Source organism: Rhineura floridana, chromosome 8, assembly GCF_030035675.1.
Source record: "Rhineura floridana isolate rRhiFlo1 chromosome 8, rRhiFlo1.hap2, whole genome shotgun sequence".
Taxonomy (NCBI): domain Eukaryota; kingdom Metazoa; phylum Chordata; class Lepidosauria; order Squamata; family Rhineuridae; genus Rhineura; species Rhineura floridana.
Genome location: NC_084487.1, coordinates 118,667,175 through 118,682,434, shown reverse-complemented (window position 1 = coordinate 118,682,434; position 15,260 = coordinate 118,667,175). Strand labels below are relative to the sequence as shown.

The 15,260-nt window shown below is 41.5% G+C and overlaps 1 protein-coding gene across 1 annotated transcript in view; it reads right to left on the bottom strand.

Annotated features, from left to right (window-relative positions):
• The window catches only part of CAMK1D (calcium/calmodulin dependent protein kinase ID), a 351,451-nt gene that overhangs the window by 25,128 nt on the left and 311,063 nt on the right, over nt 1-15,260 (bottom strand). Inside the window, exons 7-8 of the mRNA XM_061582254.1 lie at nt 1,157-1,269; nt 259-337 (exon numbers count right to left, since the gene is read on the bottom strand). Coding sequence (XP_061438238.1) covers nt 259-337; nt 1,157-1,269 — 192 coding nt within the window. The remainder of the gene's footprint in view (nt 1-258; nt 338-1,156; nt 1,270-15,260) is intronic.

Here is a 15,260-nt window from a genome sequence, read left to right as displayed (position 1 = left end):
TCCTTGGCTGCAAAGACTGACTCTCAAAACTCTGCATATATTATGATCGCAATTGCAGCTCCATGCTGTTAAGGCCTTAAATCAATGCCTGCAGTGATGCCAGGTCAGAACCATTAAGCCAAGATTTTCAAGGTAATTGCTCCTTTTTGTGCTTCTTCAGTATTTATTTGAATGAAGTGTTTGATATCACCGATTAATGATGGAGACAAATGGTGTTGAAAATTTCTGGACATGGCAATCAACGGAATAACTGCTTACCATGGATGTCGGGCTGCCTGTTCACAAGTATATCTTTTATTGGGGTCTTTCTCCATCAAATTCCGAATAAAATCTTTAGCTGTTTTCAGAGAAAGAAGGAGGAAGTTAAAAAAAAATACTTGATGGCTAAAGCAACACAAGCTCACAACAGTATTAAAGGCTCATCTTAATTTACAGATTGCAGTGATCTGATTGTCTCCAACAATATGATGCTGTCCCAACAGAAAACATAACAAAAATGAAATGTGTAGCTTCTGGTACACATTAAGAAGCATTACAACAGTAATAAGGAAGTCAATCAAGCTAATGACCATACATAGTATAATTCAATTTCACATTTATGTGTCTCCCCAGACTGCCATTTTTATTCATAAACCCATGTCTTACTTATTGAATTATTATTACTAGATTTATCGTATGCGATGCTAGCAGGGATTTTTTTTTTGAAGACAGAGGATTTGTTCATGTAAAGTGTGGAGTTGCATCATGGTACTAAAAAACAATTAGCCCACATTGTAGTGGATGAATCATAGCCTAGGGCTGTGTCCCCCACCCCCCAAAAAAATTCATGACAAGGGCATCCAAATTCTGCACCAAGAAAAGCTGAACTCTGCAATCTGTATAAATGATTTAAAAATAAGCAAATGTGCATGACTACTCTTATCCCCTCATTATGCTCACAGTGTGGCATACTTAAAATGTGGACGCTGTAGAAAAGTATAATATGACAGGTGCCCAAATTCAGAAGAGGAGATTAGAAAGTTTAGTTGGGTGAAGAAGGGAAGACAATGTTCATTGTAACACAATGTTTGATGTAAGAAAAATATTTACAATAATAACAACAAAGGAAGCTAACTTATGCATTAGTATCTAGTTTGTTATTATACTTGCTCCTTACCAGACTCAGAGATATCGTCCCAATATGGAGAGTCAAATTCATATTCTGCCTTAAGGATCTGCTCAAAAAGCTTGGAGTCATTTTCATCATAGAAGGGAGGATACCCACAGAGCCTAATATACAACATAAAAAAGCAGGGTATTTTAAGTCACATGAGAACAAGAAATTGAAGTAATACTTCAGTTTTTCACAATTGCCTTTGGGTTTCCAAATGATATGCCAGGCTGCCACCAATGCTGCACAGGACAAAGGTGTGAGGGCGGGATTACGAAGCACCTGGTAGGCTACCACAAATGCCTGGTGAGCTGTGTTTAGCTTGGAGAGTCAAAAGTTGTGGAATCTGGTCTTATGGTCATAACTGACAATAAAATGTTCTTTTTAGAAGCCAAAGGTATATTGTTTGCAAACTATAAACACAGCATGCCTATAGAAAACCTTGTATAAATCTTCCAAAGTGCATACTGTAATGTCAGACTATGGAATGCCACACCATTCTAGACAGCACAATGGCCTGGTTTGCACGACATGGGAAGCCAAACTCGCAGTTCCTTTGCTGCTCCCTGGTACTTTTTACTGCTGCGCCGAGTTAAGCCAACATTTGGCTGAGCATATTATCTGAATCAGGACTTGTGTTTAAGCTCTCTCCTCATTAACCACAAGCTGTTCTTGGCTACAGCTTGTGATTAGTGAACATAGAGCTTAATCATGACTCCCAGTTCAGATGACAGCCTGATCTTAGTTCAGCATAGTGCGGGAGTAAAAAGGACCAAGGAGGAGCAAAGCATCTGAGAGCTCTTCTTCAGGAGTCCATACCTTTGTGTAGTTCCAGTTCTGATGACCCCACAGAGTTCTTGTGGGAGCAAATATCTTCATTCAGCATCTCCAGACACACTAAGGGATATCCAGAAAGGTGCTCCTCCACTGAGTCAATGGTGAAGTCTTCTTTTGAAGGATATCTATCTATGCATTAGCCCCGTGATTCTCAAACAGTGGGCTAGTTGAACCCACCAGTGGGCCTTGGGGCACTTTCAGGTGAGCTTCAGTGCCACAGCCTGCCCAGAGCCTCCTCATCTGCATGCCCCACCCCCTAGCCATGCTATAGCCTTTTGGATGGACCAATGCCAGCACCAGCAACACTTTGCATGCTGAGTAAAGACGGCCAGAGACGTTTGGAGGTGGGGAAGGGAAGGAAGGTCCTGCTCTAAGCAGAAAGCATCAGAGGCAGTATCTAAGGAAATTAGAAAGTGAGACAAAAGGTTATTAATAAAATGATGATGATGAGGATGATGAGCAAATAAACTGGGAATAGAAGGGAAGGAGATAAGAGAGGAAAGCTGGTATAAGGGGAAGAAGTGCACGTAAAAGGACTCAGAGGAGGAATCAAAGAAACTTGTCACTTGAGTGGGACGGGTGGGGAGATAAGGTACAAGCTGAAGGTGAAAGGAGAATGAAAGAACAAATTACAAGAGATGGGTAAAATTGCTTTGAGGGGTATGTGGGGCTCCACTTAGAGCCTCTGCATTAGCAAATTCTCCCTAAAATGGGGAGGCTGAGTCAGAATACCTCCTGAACAAACGCCTGTACTTAGCTTGAGGAAAGCTGAGCTGCAGAACTCCTTTTCACAGGGAAGATGCTGTGGCAATGAATTTAGAAAAAATGCCAAAGATGCGGCAGAACATGTATCCGCCACCATTTTGTGACTAGCTCTGTCCCTGCACCACAATTTTGTAACTCATTGGCCTCAGTAATTTTGAACCATCTCAGGCATTCTAATTTAAGAGATAATCCTTGTTTTAAGTCAATATACATTTTTTGAGACTCTGTAGGATCTAAATAGATGTCCCATAGAATAAATATACAATAAACAACATTCCCCTTTAGGATGCACTCCTTAACGTGGTGAGGGGGTTTGAGAGCATTGAAGAAGCTGAGAGCAATGCCGCCAGGAGTCTAGACCAAGAGGGTAGACTCCTAGCAGGGGCACCCAAGGCAGAATGGTCAAAGCTGAAACACCAGACTAAGATGCATCCAAACTCAGAGGAAGGCAATGGTAAATGACCTCTGATTACCTCTTACCACGAAAACCCTATGAACAGAGTATCCAAAATGCAACACGAGATAGTGCTGGAAGATGAGACCCCCAGGTCAGATGGCACTCAGCGAGCTACTGGGGATGAACAATGGACAAGCACAAGTAGTGCTGTTACTGATGACGCAACTGGGTCAAAGCTGAATGGAAGCCCGGAGGCTGATGTGCACAGATGCGAAAGGAGAGGCTGGAGTTGTACGATGCACACAATAGAAACATCGAATGTGAGTGAACCAGGGAAAGTTAGAAATTGTCAAGCAAGAAATGGAACACATCAACATTACAATACTTGGCATGAGTGAATTAAAATGGAAGGGGAAGGGGACATTTTCAATCAGGCAACTACAAAATATTTTATGCAGGAAATGAGAAATTAAGAAGAAATGGGGTTGCTTTAATAGTGAGAAGTGATGTAGCAAAAGCAATTAGGAGCTACAATGCAATGTCTGAGCGAGTGATATCAATGAGATTAAATGGGAAACCTATTAACATAACCATCATCCAAGTCTATGCTCCAACGGCAAACGCAGAAGAAGAAGAATTGGAGAGATTTTACGCAGAAGTACAGGAGGAAATTAGTCACACAGCAAAATAAGATGTGATGATAATCATGGGGGACTGGAATGCAAAAGTAGGGAACAGTGAAGAACTAGGAATTGTGGGGAAATGGGGCCTAGGAGACAGAAATGAAGCAGGAGAAAGACTTGCGAACACGTTTTTTGAGCAACCAAAAAGATGACTGTACATGTGGACATCACCAAATGGTCAATATAGGAATCAAATTGATTATATAATTGGTAGCAGAAGATAGAGAAGTTCCATACTTTCTGCAAAAACAAGACCAGGAGCAGACTGCGGCACAGATCATGAACTGGTCATATCAAAAATCAGAGTAAAGCTAAAGAACAACAACAAAGCAATCATAATGCCAAAATACAATTTAAATAACATCCCAGAAGAGAATAAAAAGATCAAATAAGGAACAGATTTGAGGCTTTATTTATTCTTATTTTTATTTATTCTTGGATTTATTAGTCGCCCATCTGGCTGGTTATCCAGCCACTCTGGGCGACGTACAAAACAGAATAATACATTAGACATTAAGCATACCATAAGCATTAAAATATTTAAAACATACAGTAAAAGTTTCAACCCATCCCAAAAACCCGTCTGAAGAGCCAAGTCTTTAAAGTCCGGCGGAAGCTCATCATAGTTGACAGAGAACCAGAAGAACTATGGAGTGAATTCAGAGACATTATTAGGAAAGAATGCAAAAAGACAATACCTCTCGTTAACAAGAGAGAAAGACCTCAATGGATGACTGAAGAAACTCTTAAAATGGTTAACGAGGGAAGGAAAGCAAAAGCAAGAGGAGAAAGAAACACGGTCAGAACCCTAAATGCAATAATACAGCAACTAGTACGTAGGGACAAAGAGAACTATAACAATAGTTATTGTATAGAAATAGAAGAGGACAACAAAAAGGGAAGAAGAGCCCTATTCCAAAAGATTAGAGATATGAAAGGGAAATTTAAACCAAGAGTAGGGATGTTGAATAATCAACAGGGCAACACACTGACTGACCCAGATGAAATAAAAGGAAGATGGAAGCAATACACTGAAGAACTCTATAAAAGAGATGAAAGGATGATAGATTCATTCATGGAGGAACTGTATGATGAAGAACCAGAAATTTTAGAATGTGAGGTGAAAGCTGCTCTAAAAATACTTGGAAGAAACAAATCACCAGGAACAGATGGCATACCAATAGAGTTGCTACAAGATACTGAGACTGAATCTGTTCAAAGTTTGACAAAAATTTGTCAAGAAATATGGAAAACAAAACAATGGCCCACAGACTGGAAGTGTTCAATATATATCCCAATTCCAAAGAAAGGGGCTCCCAGAGAATGCAGGAATTATCGAACTATTGCCTTAATATCCCATGCAAGTAAAGTAATGCTCACGATTCTACAACAAAGGCTCTTACCATATATGGAGCGAGAAATGCCAGATGTCCAAGCTGGATTTAGAAAGGGAAGAGGCACCAGAGATCATATCGCAAACATACATTGGATAATGGAACGGACCAAGGAATTTCAGAAGAAAATCACCCTGTGCTTTATAGATTACAGCAAAGCCTTTGACTGTGTAGATCATGAAAAACTATGGAATGCTTTAAAAGAAATGGGGGTGCCACAGCATCTGATTGTCCTGATGCACAACCTATACTCTGGACAAGAGGCTACTTAAGGACAGAATATGGAGAAACTGATTGGTTCCCAATCAGAAAGGTTTCTACACGGTTTCAGTCCAGTGTATCTAAAGGAGCGCATCCAGCATCACCAAGTATGCCGCCTGACGAGATCAGCCTCCCAAGACCTTCTCTCGGTCCCACCAGTTAAAACAGCTAGACTGGTGCGGATCAGAGAGAGGGCATTCTCGGTTGTGGCCCCCACCCTCTGGAACTCTCTGCCATACGATCTACGCCATGTCCCTTCCTTGGTAGGTTTCCGTAAAGGAGTAAAAACATGGCTATTTCAGTGGGCATATAGAACCCCTAGTTGATTTTAGTTTTGTAGTGTACAGATGGGGGTAAACTGAGTGTGTTGTAATTGTATTTATATGTGTATTTTATAACTGTATTTTAAAATTAATTATGTACGCCGCCTAGAGTGGCTGTTCACTCAGCCAGATAGGCGGCCTAAAAATAAATTATTATTATTATTATTACTATTATTATTATTATTAGGGTGTGAGACAGGGGTGTATTTTATCACCCTATTTGTTTAATCTATATGCAGAACATATCATACGGAAGTGAGATTGGAGCAAGATGAAGGAAGTGTGAAAATTGGAGGGAGAAATATCAATAACTTAAGATATGCAGATGATGCCATACTATCAGAAACCAGTAATGATTTGAAACGAATGCTGAGGAAACTTAAAGAGGAAAGTACAAAAGCAGGACTACAGCTGAACGTCAAGAAGACTAACATAATGACAACAGAAGATTTATGTAACTTTAAAGTTGACAATGAGGACATTGAACTTGTCAAGGATTATCAATACCTCAGCACAGTCATTAACCAAAATGGAGACAATAGTCAAGAAATCAGAAAAAGGCTAGGACTGGGGAGGGCAGCTATGAGAGAACTAGAAAAGGTCCTCAAATGCAAAGATGTATCACTGAACACTAAAGTCAGGATCATTCAGACCATGGTATTCCCGATCTCTATGTATGGATGTGAAAATTGGACAGTGAAAACAGCGGATAAGAGAAAAATCAACTCATTTGAAATGTGGTGTTGGAGGAGAGCTTTACGGATACCATGAACTGTGAAAAAGGCAAATAATTGGGTGTTAGAACAAATTAAACCAGAACTGTCCTTTCACTAGAAAAGACAATAATGCTGGGGAAAACAGAGGGAGTAGAAAAAGAGGAAGGGCGAAAGAGATGGATTGATTCCATAAAGGAAGCCACAGACCTGAACTTACAAAATCTGAACAGGGTGGTTCATGACAGATGCTCTTGGAGGCCACTGATTCATCGGGTTGCCATAAGTCGTAATCGACTTGAAGGCACATAACAACAAACAACTTTCTCTCTCAGCAGGCACAAATCTTTCCGCTGACAGCCAGTTCAAGAATTATAATGTACAGTGATGTACATTTATGGATGCACATTCTTAATTTGTTGCATATTGTCTGATGTCAGAAAGTTTCAGTTTAGTTTTGTCAGAGTTCCACTTTCCCTTTTCCAAAAGCCCAGAGCCATTTACAATCAATCAAGCCATTTTTTCTCAAATATAACACACTCTTCAGAGACAAAACAAAGTGACAACAATTCTTCACATTATTGTTGTCAAAGGGCCACTTAGTAAAAACCAGCCTTGATAGGATTTCTCTGAGGGCTATAATGCTTTCTCCCAGCTTCTCTACTTAGAAACCAAAAATCTCCTTCCCTTCCTTCTTCTGCCTTTTCCCTCAATAATTCCAGACAAAGGGCAATCTAAAAGCATTAATCTGAAAGATAAGAAGACTGCTTCTCCAAGTTTCATTTTTTAAATAATTATATCTTGTTTTAGCTCACTGATTTGTGATCTGTAACGAAAAGCTGACAAGCCTGTAGCATTTGGCATCTTCTGACTCAATAATTGCTTCTCAGCCTGTTAAAATTCTCAAAGCCCATATTCTGGGTTAGTCCCCTCAGGCAGAATAATCTGGAGAAGAAAAGGTCAAAGAAGGCAAGGGGAAAAGAGAACACTGGGTGCTGCAAGTCAGTGAGGACTTGTTTCCTAGTTACAGGCAATAGGATGAGGAGGGTGTGGTCTCATGCAGCATTTTGGAGGCTGCAACAGCATATCAGAGCTTGGAAAAGTTACTTTTTTGAACTACAACTCCCATCAGCCCAATCCAGTGGCCTTGCTGGCCGGGACTGATGGGAGTTGCAGTTCAAAAAAGTAACTTTTCCAAGCTCTCTATACCACAAACCTATAATGACTTCCCACAACGAATTCTAAGAGCTGTAATTTGATGATATGCTGACAATTTTCTGTAACAGAACCAGGGCTTTGTGTGTGTGTGTGTGTGTGTGTGTGTGTGTGTAGTACCGGCAACACCTAAGGCAGCCATTTTGTGCTGGCCCCCATGACACTTTTATCAAGATATGAGTACTGGCACTTAATTTTTTTTACCAAAAAGGCATTCAACAGAACCCTAATTTCCACCACCCCTTGAATTATAATTTTCAGAATTCCTAATGAAGAGGAAATGACTATTAAATCACAGGGGTTGAACATGCCCGCCTCCCATGTTGCTTCCCTTTTCTCTCTTCTTACATTGGGTGTTTCATTTATTCATCATGTGCAGTAGTGTAGTGGCAAATTCAGACGTGTAGGGTCCCTTCACGATGGTCACACCACGTCCCCTCACAGCTATGACTCTTCTCAGATTATACAACCTTTTAAGACTATACAATAAAATGAGCTGTCAGTCTCTTACTTTGTTTGGAATACTTTCCCTTAGTGATGCATTGCAACGATCAATGCAGATCTCCAGGTGTTGCCTTTCAGCTTGATCTACTATTTTCTGTGCCTGCACATGGGCAAATGTAAGGTAAGGAACTTCCTTTGCTCATTTTGGTTGTCATGCTAAGACACAGAATAATTGAATCTGGGCAGAGAGTCTTAGGGGGAAATAAAAGGATAAAAACTCCTGATCCTAATCTCTGGTGTTGGCTGCACACGTGCATGCATGCACGCACACACACAAACTTAGGGATATTCATTTGCATTTCACCTTACCATGCACATCACATATATATGGAACATCAATAAAAGCTGAAACATACACACACACTCCCCCCCCCGCAAACGTTTTTTTCTCTCTCTTTCCCTCCTCCTCCCTTACTTTCGGCTGGAACAAACCACACATAAGATCCTTGTAAACAAACAAACTAATGCAGCAGAGGAAACAAGACAGAGAGCCTCCCCTTCAGCTGAAGTGCTTTCCTCCTCTACCTCCTTTTCCACTTTCCCTTGCTTGCTTGCTCTCCATCATCATCTCCACGTTCCTTCCCGTGTGTGCCATCTCTCACAACAACAGATGAGCCAATCAGCTTGAGGCTGTTGTGCTGGCTACTGAGAAAAGTCAACACTTTTCACGCTGATTGGCTCCAGTCAGCATGAAAGGACACTGGAGACACAGGGACCCTGCTCCGCCAAAAAGTAAAGGGTCTAAGACACACACATCCCGGGACCCTGGACAACTACACCTCTGGTAGACATGCCGTAGATCTTTTTGGTGGTAGCCAGGACTGGCCCAAAAGGCCCATTTTACTTCATGAGACAAAGGGCAAGAGGATGCCCATTCCTATTCCACACAGGAATGTAAACCGGTCTGACAGCTGAATCCTATTTTGGCAACAGGACGCACACATCTCCGTCCTCCAAAACCTGCAGACACCTCATTCGCGCTCATGATAGGACTGGTCCAGTTGGCAGTTCAATTACAGACAAAATGAGCAACAGAGAATGATGAGTCCGTGAGTGCCCCAAGGCAGCCCTTCACATTATCTGAAGACTGCTACAAAGTTCTCTTGCCATCTTCTCTGGGCCAAGCAAACCCAGCCCCCTCATAACCCAAGGCAACCCCTTCAGCATCAGACTAACTAGAACCAGAATTCTACACCCATCAGCAGCCAACCAGATGCTTCTATGAGGCTCACAAGCAAGTCACAAAGGTATCATCCCTCCTCCTCTCTCCTTTATCCCCAGCACCTGATATTCAGAGGTAGACTACCTCTGAACACAGAGGTTCCACACAGCTACCACAGCTAATAGTTCCTGATCAGTGCTGACCAGTAGTGCAGTGGCAAACTGAGAGGTACAGAGTCCCTTCATGATAGTCACAGTTATGCCCCCCTTTTTTTGCTGTTGGGTTGAGAATGAGATCCTTGTTAACACCTTCTCCCACAGCAACAGACATCCCTAGGAGCCAATGAGCATGAAAGGGGGGAAGTGTTGGCTACTGAAAAGAGTCTTCTCAGTGGCTGACTCACCTCCTTTCACTCTGATTGGCTCCAGCCAATAGGAAAAGACAAGGAAGCATGTTAGAAGACTCTTCTCAGTGACTCCCTTTCATGCTGATTGGCTTGTAGGAAGCTGGAGACATAGGGACCCTGCTCCCAAAAAAGTAAGGGGTCTAAGACCCCCTGAGACCCTGGATGACTACACGCCTGATCATGTGACATCTTTATCTAGTATCATTGACTGATCATCTGTCATTGGGTGATTATCTCTGGGGCCCAGGTTGGCTTACTGCAAATGCTCTATGTAGGGCTGCCCTTGAGGCTGACTTGGAAGCTGCAGCTAGTACAAAATGCAGCAGCTCAACTGATCACTGGGGTGAAATATCACCATCATATTATGCTGCTGCTACAAGAATTGCACTAGCTGCTAATTAGCTACCAGGCTAGGTTCAAGGTGTTGGTACTGATGTACAAAGCCCTATACAGCCTGGGACCAGGATACCTAAATATTGTCTGATCTTGCATGGCATTCTGCAGGAGAGGGCGTCCTGCAGATATCCTCTTAGGAGGTGCGTTTTGCAAAATGTCTGAATCAGGTCTTACGTGTAGCAGCATTAATCCTTTCAAACTCCTTCCCATTGCCTATCAGGCAGGCACCATCTCTATTGTCTTTTCGGTACCTACTAAAGACATTCTTTTTTCAACAAGCCTTCTAAAATCTTTATTCCAGTTGAGGTGCTTGAAGGAAAGGTGGGATAAAAATATAATAAAGAAATAAAAATAAATACTACGTAAGGGTGCTCACTGATTTCTTTTTTAAAAAACTGACTAACCATCTGCCTTTTAAAGTATTAACATTAAATTTAAAGGAATAATATTTTAAAATATGTATTTTAATTTTGTTGTATAGCATAGTGGTGAAGGAAATGTAAAATAATTAACAATTTAATAAAAACAATCTTCAACCTTTGTTAGAAGTATGGGTCATAAATATTTTTTCTTTTTAATTGTTAGAGTCTTGGACTACGACCTGGGAGACCAGGGTTTGAATCCCCACACAGCCATGAAGCTTTCTGGGTGACCTTGGGCCAGTCACTGCCTCTTAGCCTCAGAGGAAGGCAATGGTAAACCACCTCTGAATACCACTTACCATAAAAACCCGATTCATAGGGCTGCCATAAGTCAGAATTGACTTAAAGGCAGTCCATTTTTCATAGCAATACACTAGAAACAATATTCTCAAAACAAGTGTGTCTGAAATTTTCAGCCTGGTTAATCAAAATCTTCTCATTAAGATTTCACAAAAATTAAGAGCAATCTCTATAATGTTGTAATGCAGGTGTGGGGAATCTTTGGTCCTCCAGATGTTGCTGAACCACTGGCCATGCTTGCTGGGGCTGATGGGAGTTGAAGTTCAGGGGCATCTGGTGGGCCAATGGATACCTATACACTTGCTCTAAAAGACAGTTAAGAATGTGGATGCACAGAAGTGCTGGAGAAAGGGTGTCGGAAAAAGATGACTTCTGCCCCCTCCTTCCCTGGCAGTTCCTTAAAAAGTCTTTCCTGAGGGTTGGAAGATTCTCCTGAATGGGTGGGCCATTGCACAGGAGGCTAAGAGGGATCATGGCAAAAGGTGCCTCTGCCCGGCTTCTCCCCTAATCCCTCATGTCATAGCTTATCCCATTTAGGAGGGTCCCTGATCCTCTGGAGGTGTTGTCAGGGGAGGCTGGGGTAGTTTCTAGAGAGAGGGCAAAGTGGGAAAATCACCTTCTGCCAACCCCCTTCTGCTGCTGTTCCTCTGGATACAAGCTGAGGAATTCATTCATTGCTGGCTTCAAGCCATCTTACCCATTAGGGAGAATGAAATTATCTTGATAGAGTGCGGTAGTGGAATTCTGGATTGTATCACTTCAGTCTGAAGATGTTAGGGTGCTGTTTTTTTTAAAAAAAATGCTACTCCATATAAAAAATTTCCTGCACAACACTGAGAAGTTAATCTAAATCTCCATCTCTGGTGTGCTGCTTGAGTACATGTGAAAAAAAATTACTTACATAGGGAAGCACTAAAAATAAAAACACAACCCACCAAATCCTGTCATCCTCAGACACCTACAGTCTGAACTACTGAAGTCCATGCTATGACCTCAGTCTACCCAGCTCATTCTGTGTAACGCAGGGATGAGGAACCTGTGGCTCTCCAGATAGTGTCGGATTCCAGTGCCAATCAGCCAAAGCCAGCAAGGCCAATGGTCAGGAATGATGGGAGTTATAATTGGTCTGGAGGGCCTAAGGCTCCCCACCCCAGGAGCAGTACATAGATCTGCTCTCAATATTCAACTGAGAAAGACAGCCAGCTATCCATCAATAAAATTCTACAATCAATAACCAGTTTTTTACCGGGTCCTTACAGCACTAAACCATATCATCACCACTTTCCCTTATGAAATGTGGCCTGCAGACTATCACATCAGGCCAAGGTCTAGATCACATTAAGGTCTATCTCTCTTCTAGCATTGTATTTTCAACAGTGGCCCATCAAATACCTGTGGAAGCTCAAAAGCAGACCTGAAGATAATGACCATTCCCCTGTTGCTTGCTCCAGAGACTAGAATTCAGAAGTACATAGCCTCTGCATACAAGGGTAACAACAACATCAAGGCGGCATCATAGCTAATAATCACTAATAGCTGTACCCTTCATCAATTGGATAGCTTAAGATAATGGCCATCAGCATATCTTTTGGTAGAAAATCAATAGATTAACTATATTAATCTATTAAGATGCACATATTGCTCCCAAGAAAAAAAATATGATGACCTCAGAACCGTGCTATGTATATTTATATGTGAACAGAGTAAACAGCACAGTTATGAGTGGGAAAATCCCAGTACATCCTGGGGGAGGTTTCAATCAACAGGTATTTTCTCACTTCTTTTCCCAACAAAACTAAGAATTCAAGACATGTCCAAGGTTATTACCATCTTAAAAATAACAGCCACTTGTTTTCCTAGCATTCCATTGCACCTACATCTTCCCAGCAATTAATAAATACAACTCTGAACATGTAACAAAAACTAAAAGAACACAACAACCCTCCTCCTGAGAAAAATAACTGTACCTCTGAAACAGATTTTAAAATTTCCTGTTTAATACAAGGCCATGCAAGTCTGTAAGGATGGCACTTTCCCCTAAAATGAGAGTACAGACTATGCAGCAACTGAGAGAAATGATATTCAGCCAAATGTGAGATGTTTTGAGATAAAGGACTTTTGTAAATGGGCTAGTAAGCACAAGTGGGCAGCTATTCCATAAGAAGAACCCAGACGCTGGATCACACCAAAGATGCATCTAGTTCAGCACCCCATTCTCTCACAGTAGCCAATCAGCTGCAAGTCCAGGGGAGGGACAGCAGACTCAATCTGAGGGAGGCATTGCATCAACTACTGTGGATCCCAAGCTGCTTTACCATGTCGTATTCAGAGGGCTAACTAGATGTTGCCTAAAACCAGAGTGCAGTGGCCACCTGTATCCAAAAACCAAAATGTGCCTGCAGGAATCAGAAAAGCCACTGAGGAGCTCGCCTACTTCGCTGCTTCCAGGTCTCTCCCAGCACCTAGGTTGCAACACCCTTCGTTGGAATGGCTTTAGCAGCAAGTACTCCCCTGTGGGATGCACTGCCTTAAATTACCGCCCAATCTGTGGTCAAGCCAGAGTTTACTAGTAGTATAAACGCTTTACTAGCAGCCCTGGGCTCCTGTTGGGAGGAAGGACGGGATATAAATCAAATAATAAATAAATAATAAAATTAATATAAGCAGGAGTAATAATGGCTGGTAATAATAATTCCGTCCTGGGGGAGATTTGTCGCCTTCTACACCTATACACAAACCCTCCTCTCTCTAGACTCTATCCTAGACCATTTTCTAATCATGTGCTAATTTCCTCAACTTCTTTGCCACTTTTTCTGCTCAAACTCCTCCACATTCTTATATCCCTTTTTCCTGCCTGGTGACTTTCTCTTTCTTCAGATACACTGCTTCCTAAATTCTCTCTCCGTCATCTCCTAGGTATTTTCCTCATTCAATTTCCTAGCCCTTAGTTTTCCTGCCTACAGACTAGCCCTGCCTCTGTTCTCTGCAGGGCTAGTCTTAGGGGTGAGTGAGTTGAGCACTTGCTCTGGGTGCCAAGCTGAGCTTTCTGGCTCAGCATTTGTTGAGAACACTGTCTTCAGTGATGTGGGCCCCTTTTCATGGACACCGATGAAGAACCCTGGGAGCAGCAGGTTCTGTTACATTGCTACATTTTGTAGTCTTGCACAAGCTATATAACTTGGCAACTCTGTATGTGCTTGCTACCCAGGGTGCCATTTATCCTAGGACTGGCACTAGTCCTCTGTTCCTGCCAATAGTACACAACCTGTTTGATTTAAGGATTATTTCAGAAACATTGCCTTTTTACTCATTTCATAGAAGCAGCAATATTTATTGGCATTCTAAATGAGCTTTATTCTTCAGAAGTTAGAATATATTTGAACATTCCATGACATTACAACATCTTAGCTAATAAGAATGGAAGGATCTGAAGAAGGAATCATACATTTTTAGCCAGTTATGTATTTAAGATCATTGACTAAGTTAATTGATTATCTTCTTATAATTCAGTTTTATATTTCCTTTATATTATCTGAAGGCTTTTTCAGTCCACCACAGGTACAGCATTCACTAGCACAGGGATCTCACAGAACATAACAGATCCCTCTTATCCACATTACCCCAGTGATGCATACATAGGCACTATTCCTGACCTTCATTTATTTATTTATTAAATTTATATCCCGTCTTTCCTCCCAGAAGGGGCCAAGGGCAACAAACAAAAACACTAAAAGCACTTTAAAACATCTTAAAAACAAAGGCTTTAGAACATATTAAAACAAAAAATCTTAAGAACATATTTTAAAAAAACTTTAAAAACATCTTAAAAAGCAATTCCAGTATAGATGCAGACTGGGATAAGGTCTCTACTTAAAAATCTTGTTGAAACAGGAAGGTCTTCAATAGGCACTGAAAAGATAACAGAGATGGTACCTGTCTAATATTTAAGGGGAGAGAATTTCAAACTGTTGGTGCTATAACATTAAAGGGCTGCTTCCTATGTTGTGTGGAACAGATCTCCTCATAAAATGATATCTGCAGGAGGCCCTCACTTGCAAAGTGCAGTGATCAACTGGGTATATAAGGGGTAAGACAATCTTTCAAGTATCCTGGTCTTAAGCTGCATAGGGCTTTGTAGACCAAAATTAGAACCTTAAACTTGGCACAGTAGCTAATGGTAGCTAAAGGTAAAGGTGTCCCCGCACTTATAGTGCGAGTCGTTTCCGACTCTTAGGGTGATGTCTTGCAACGTTTACAAGGCAGACCGTATATATGGGGTGGGATTGCCAGTTCCTTCCCCGGCCTTTCTTTACCCCCCAGCATATGCTGGGT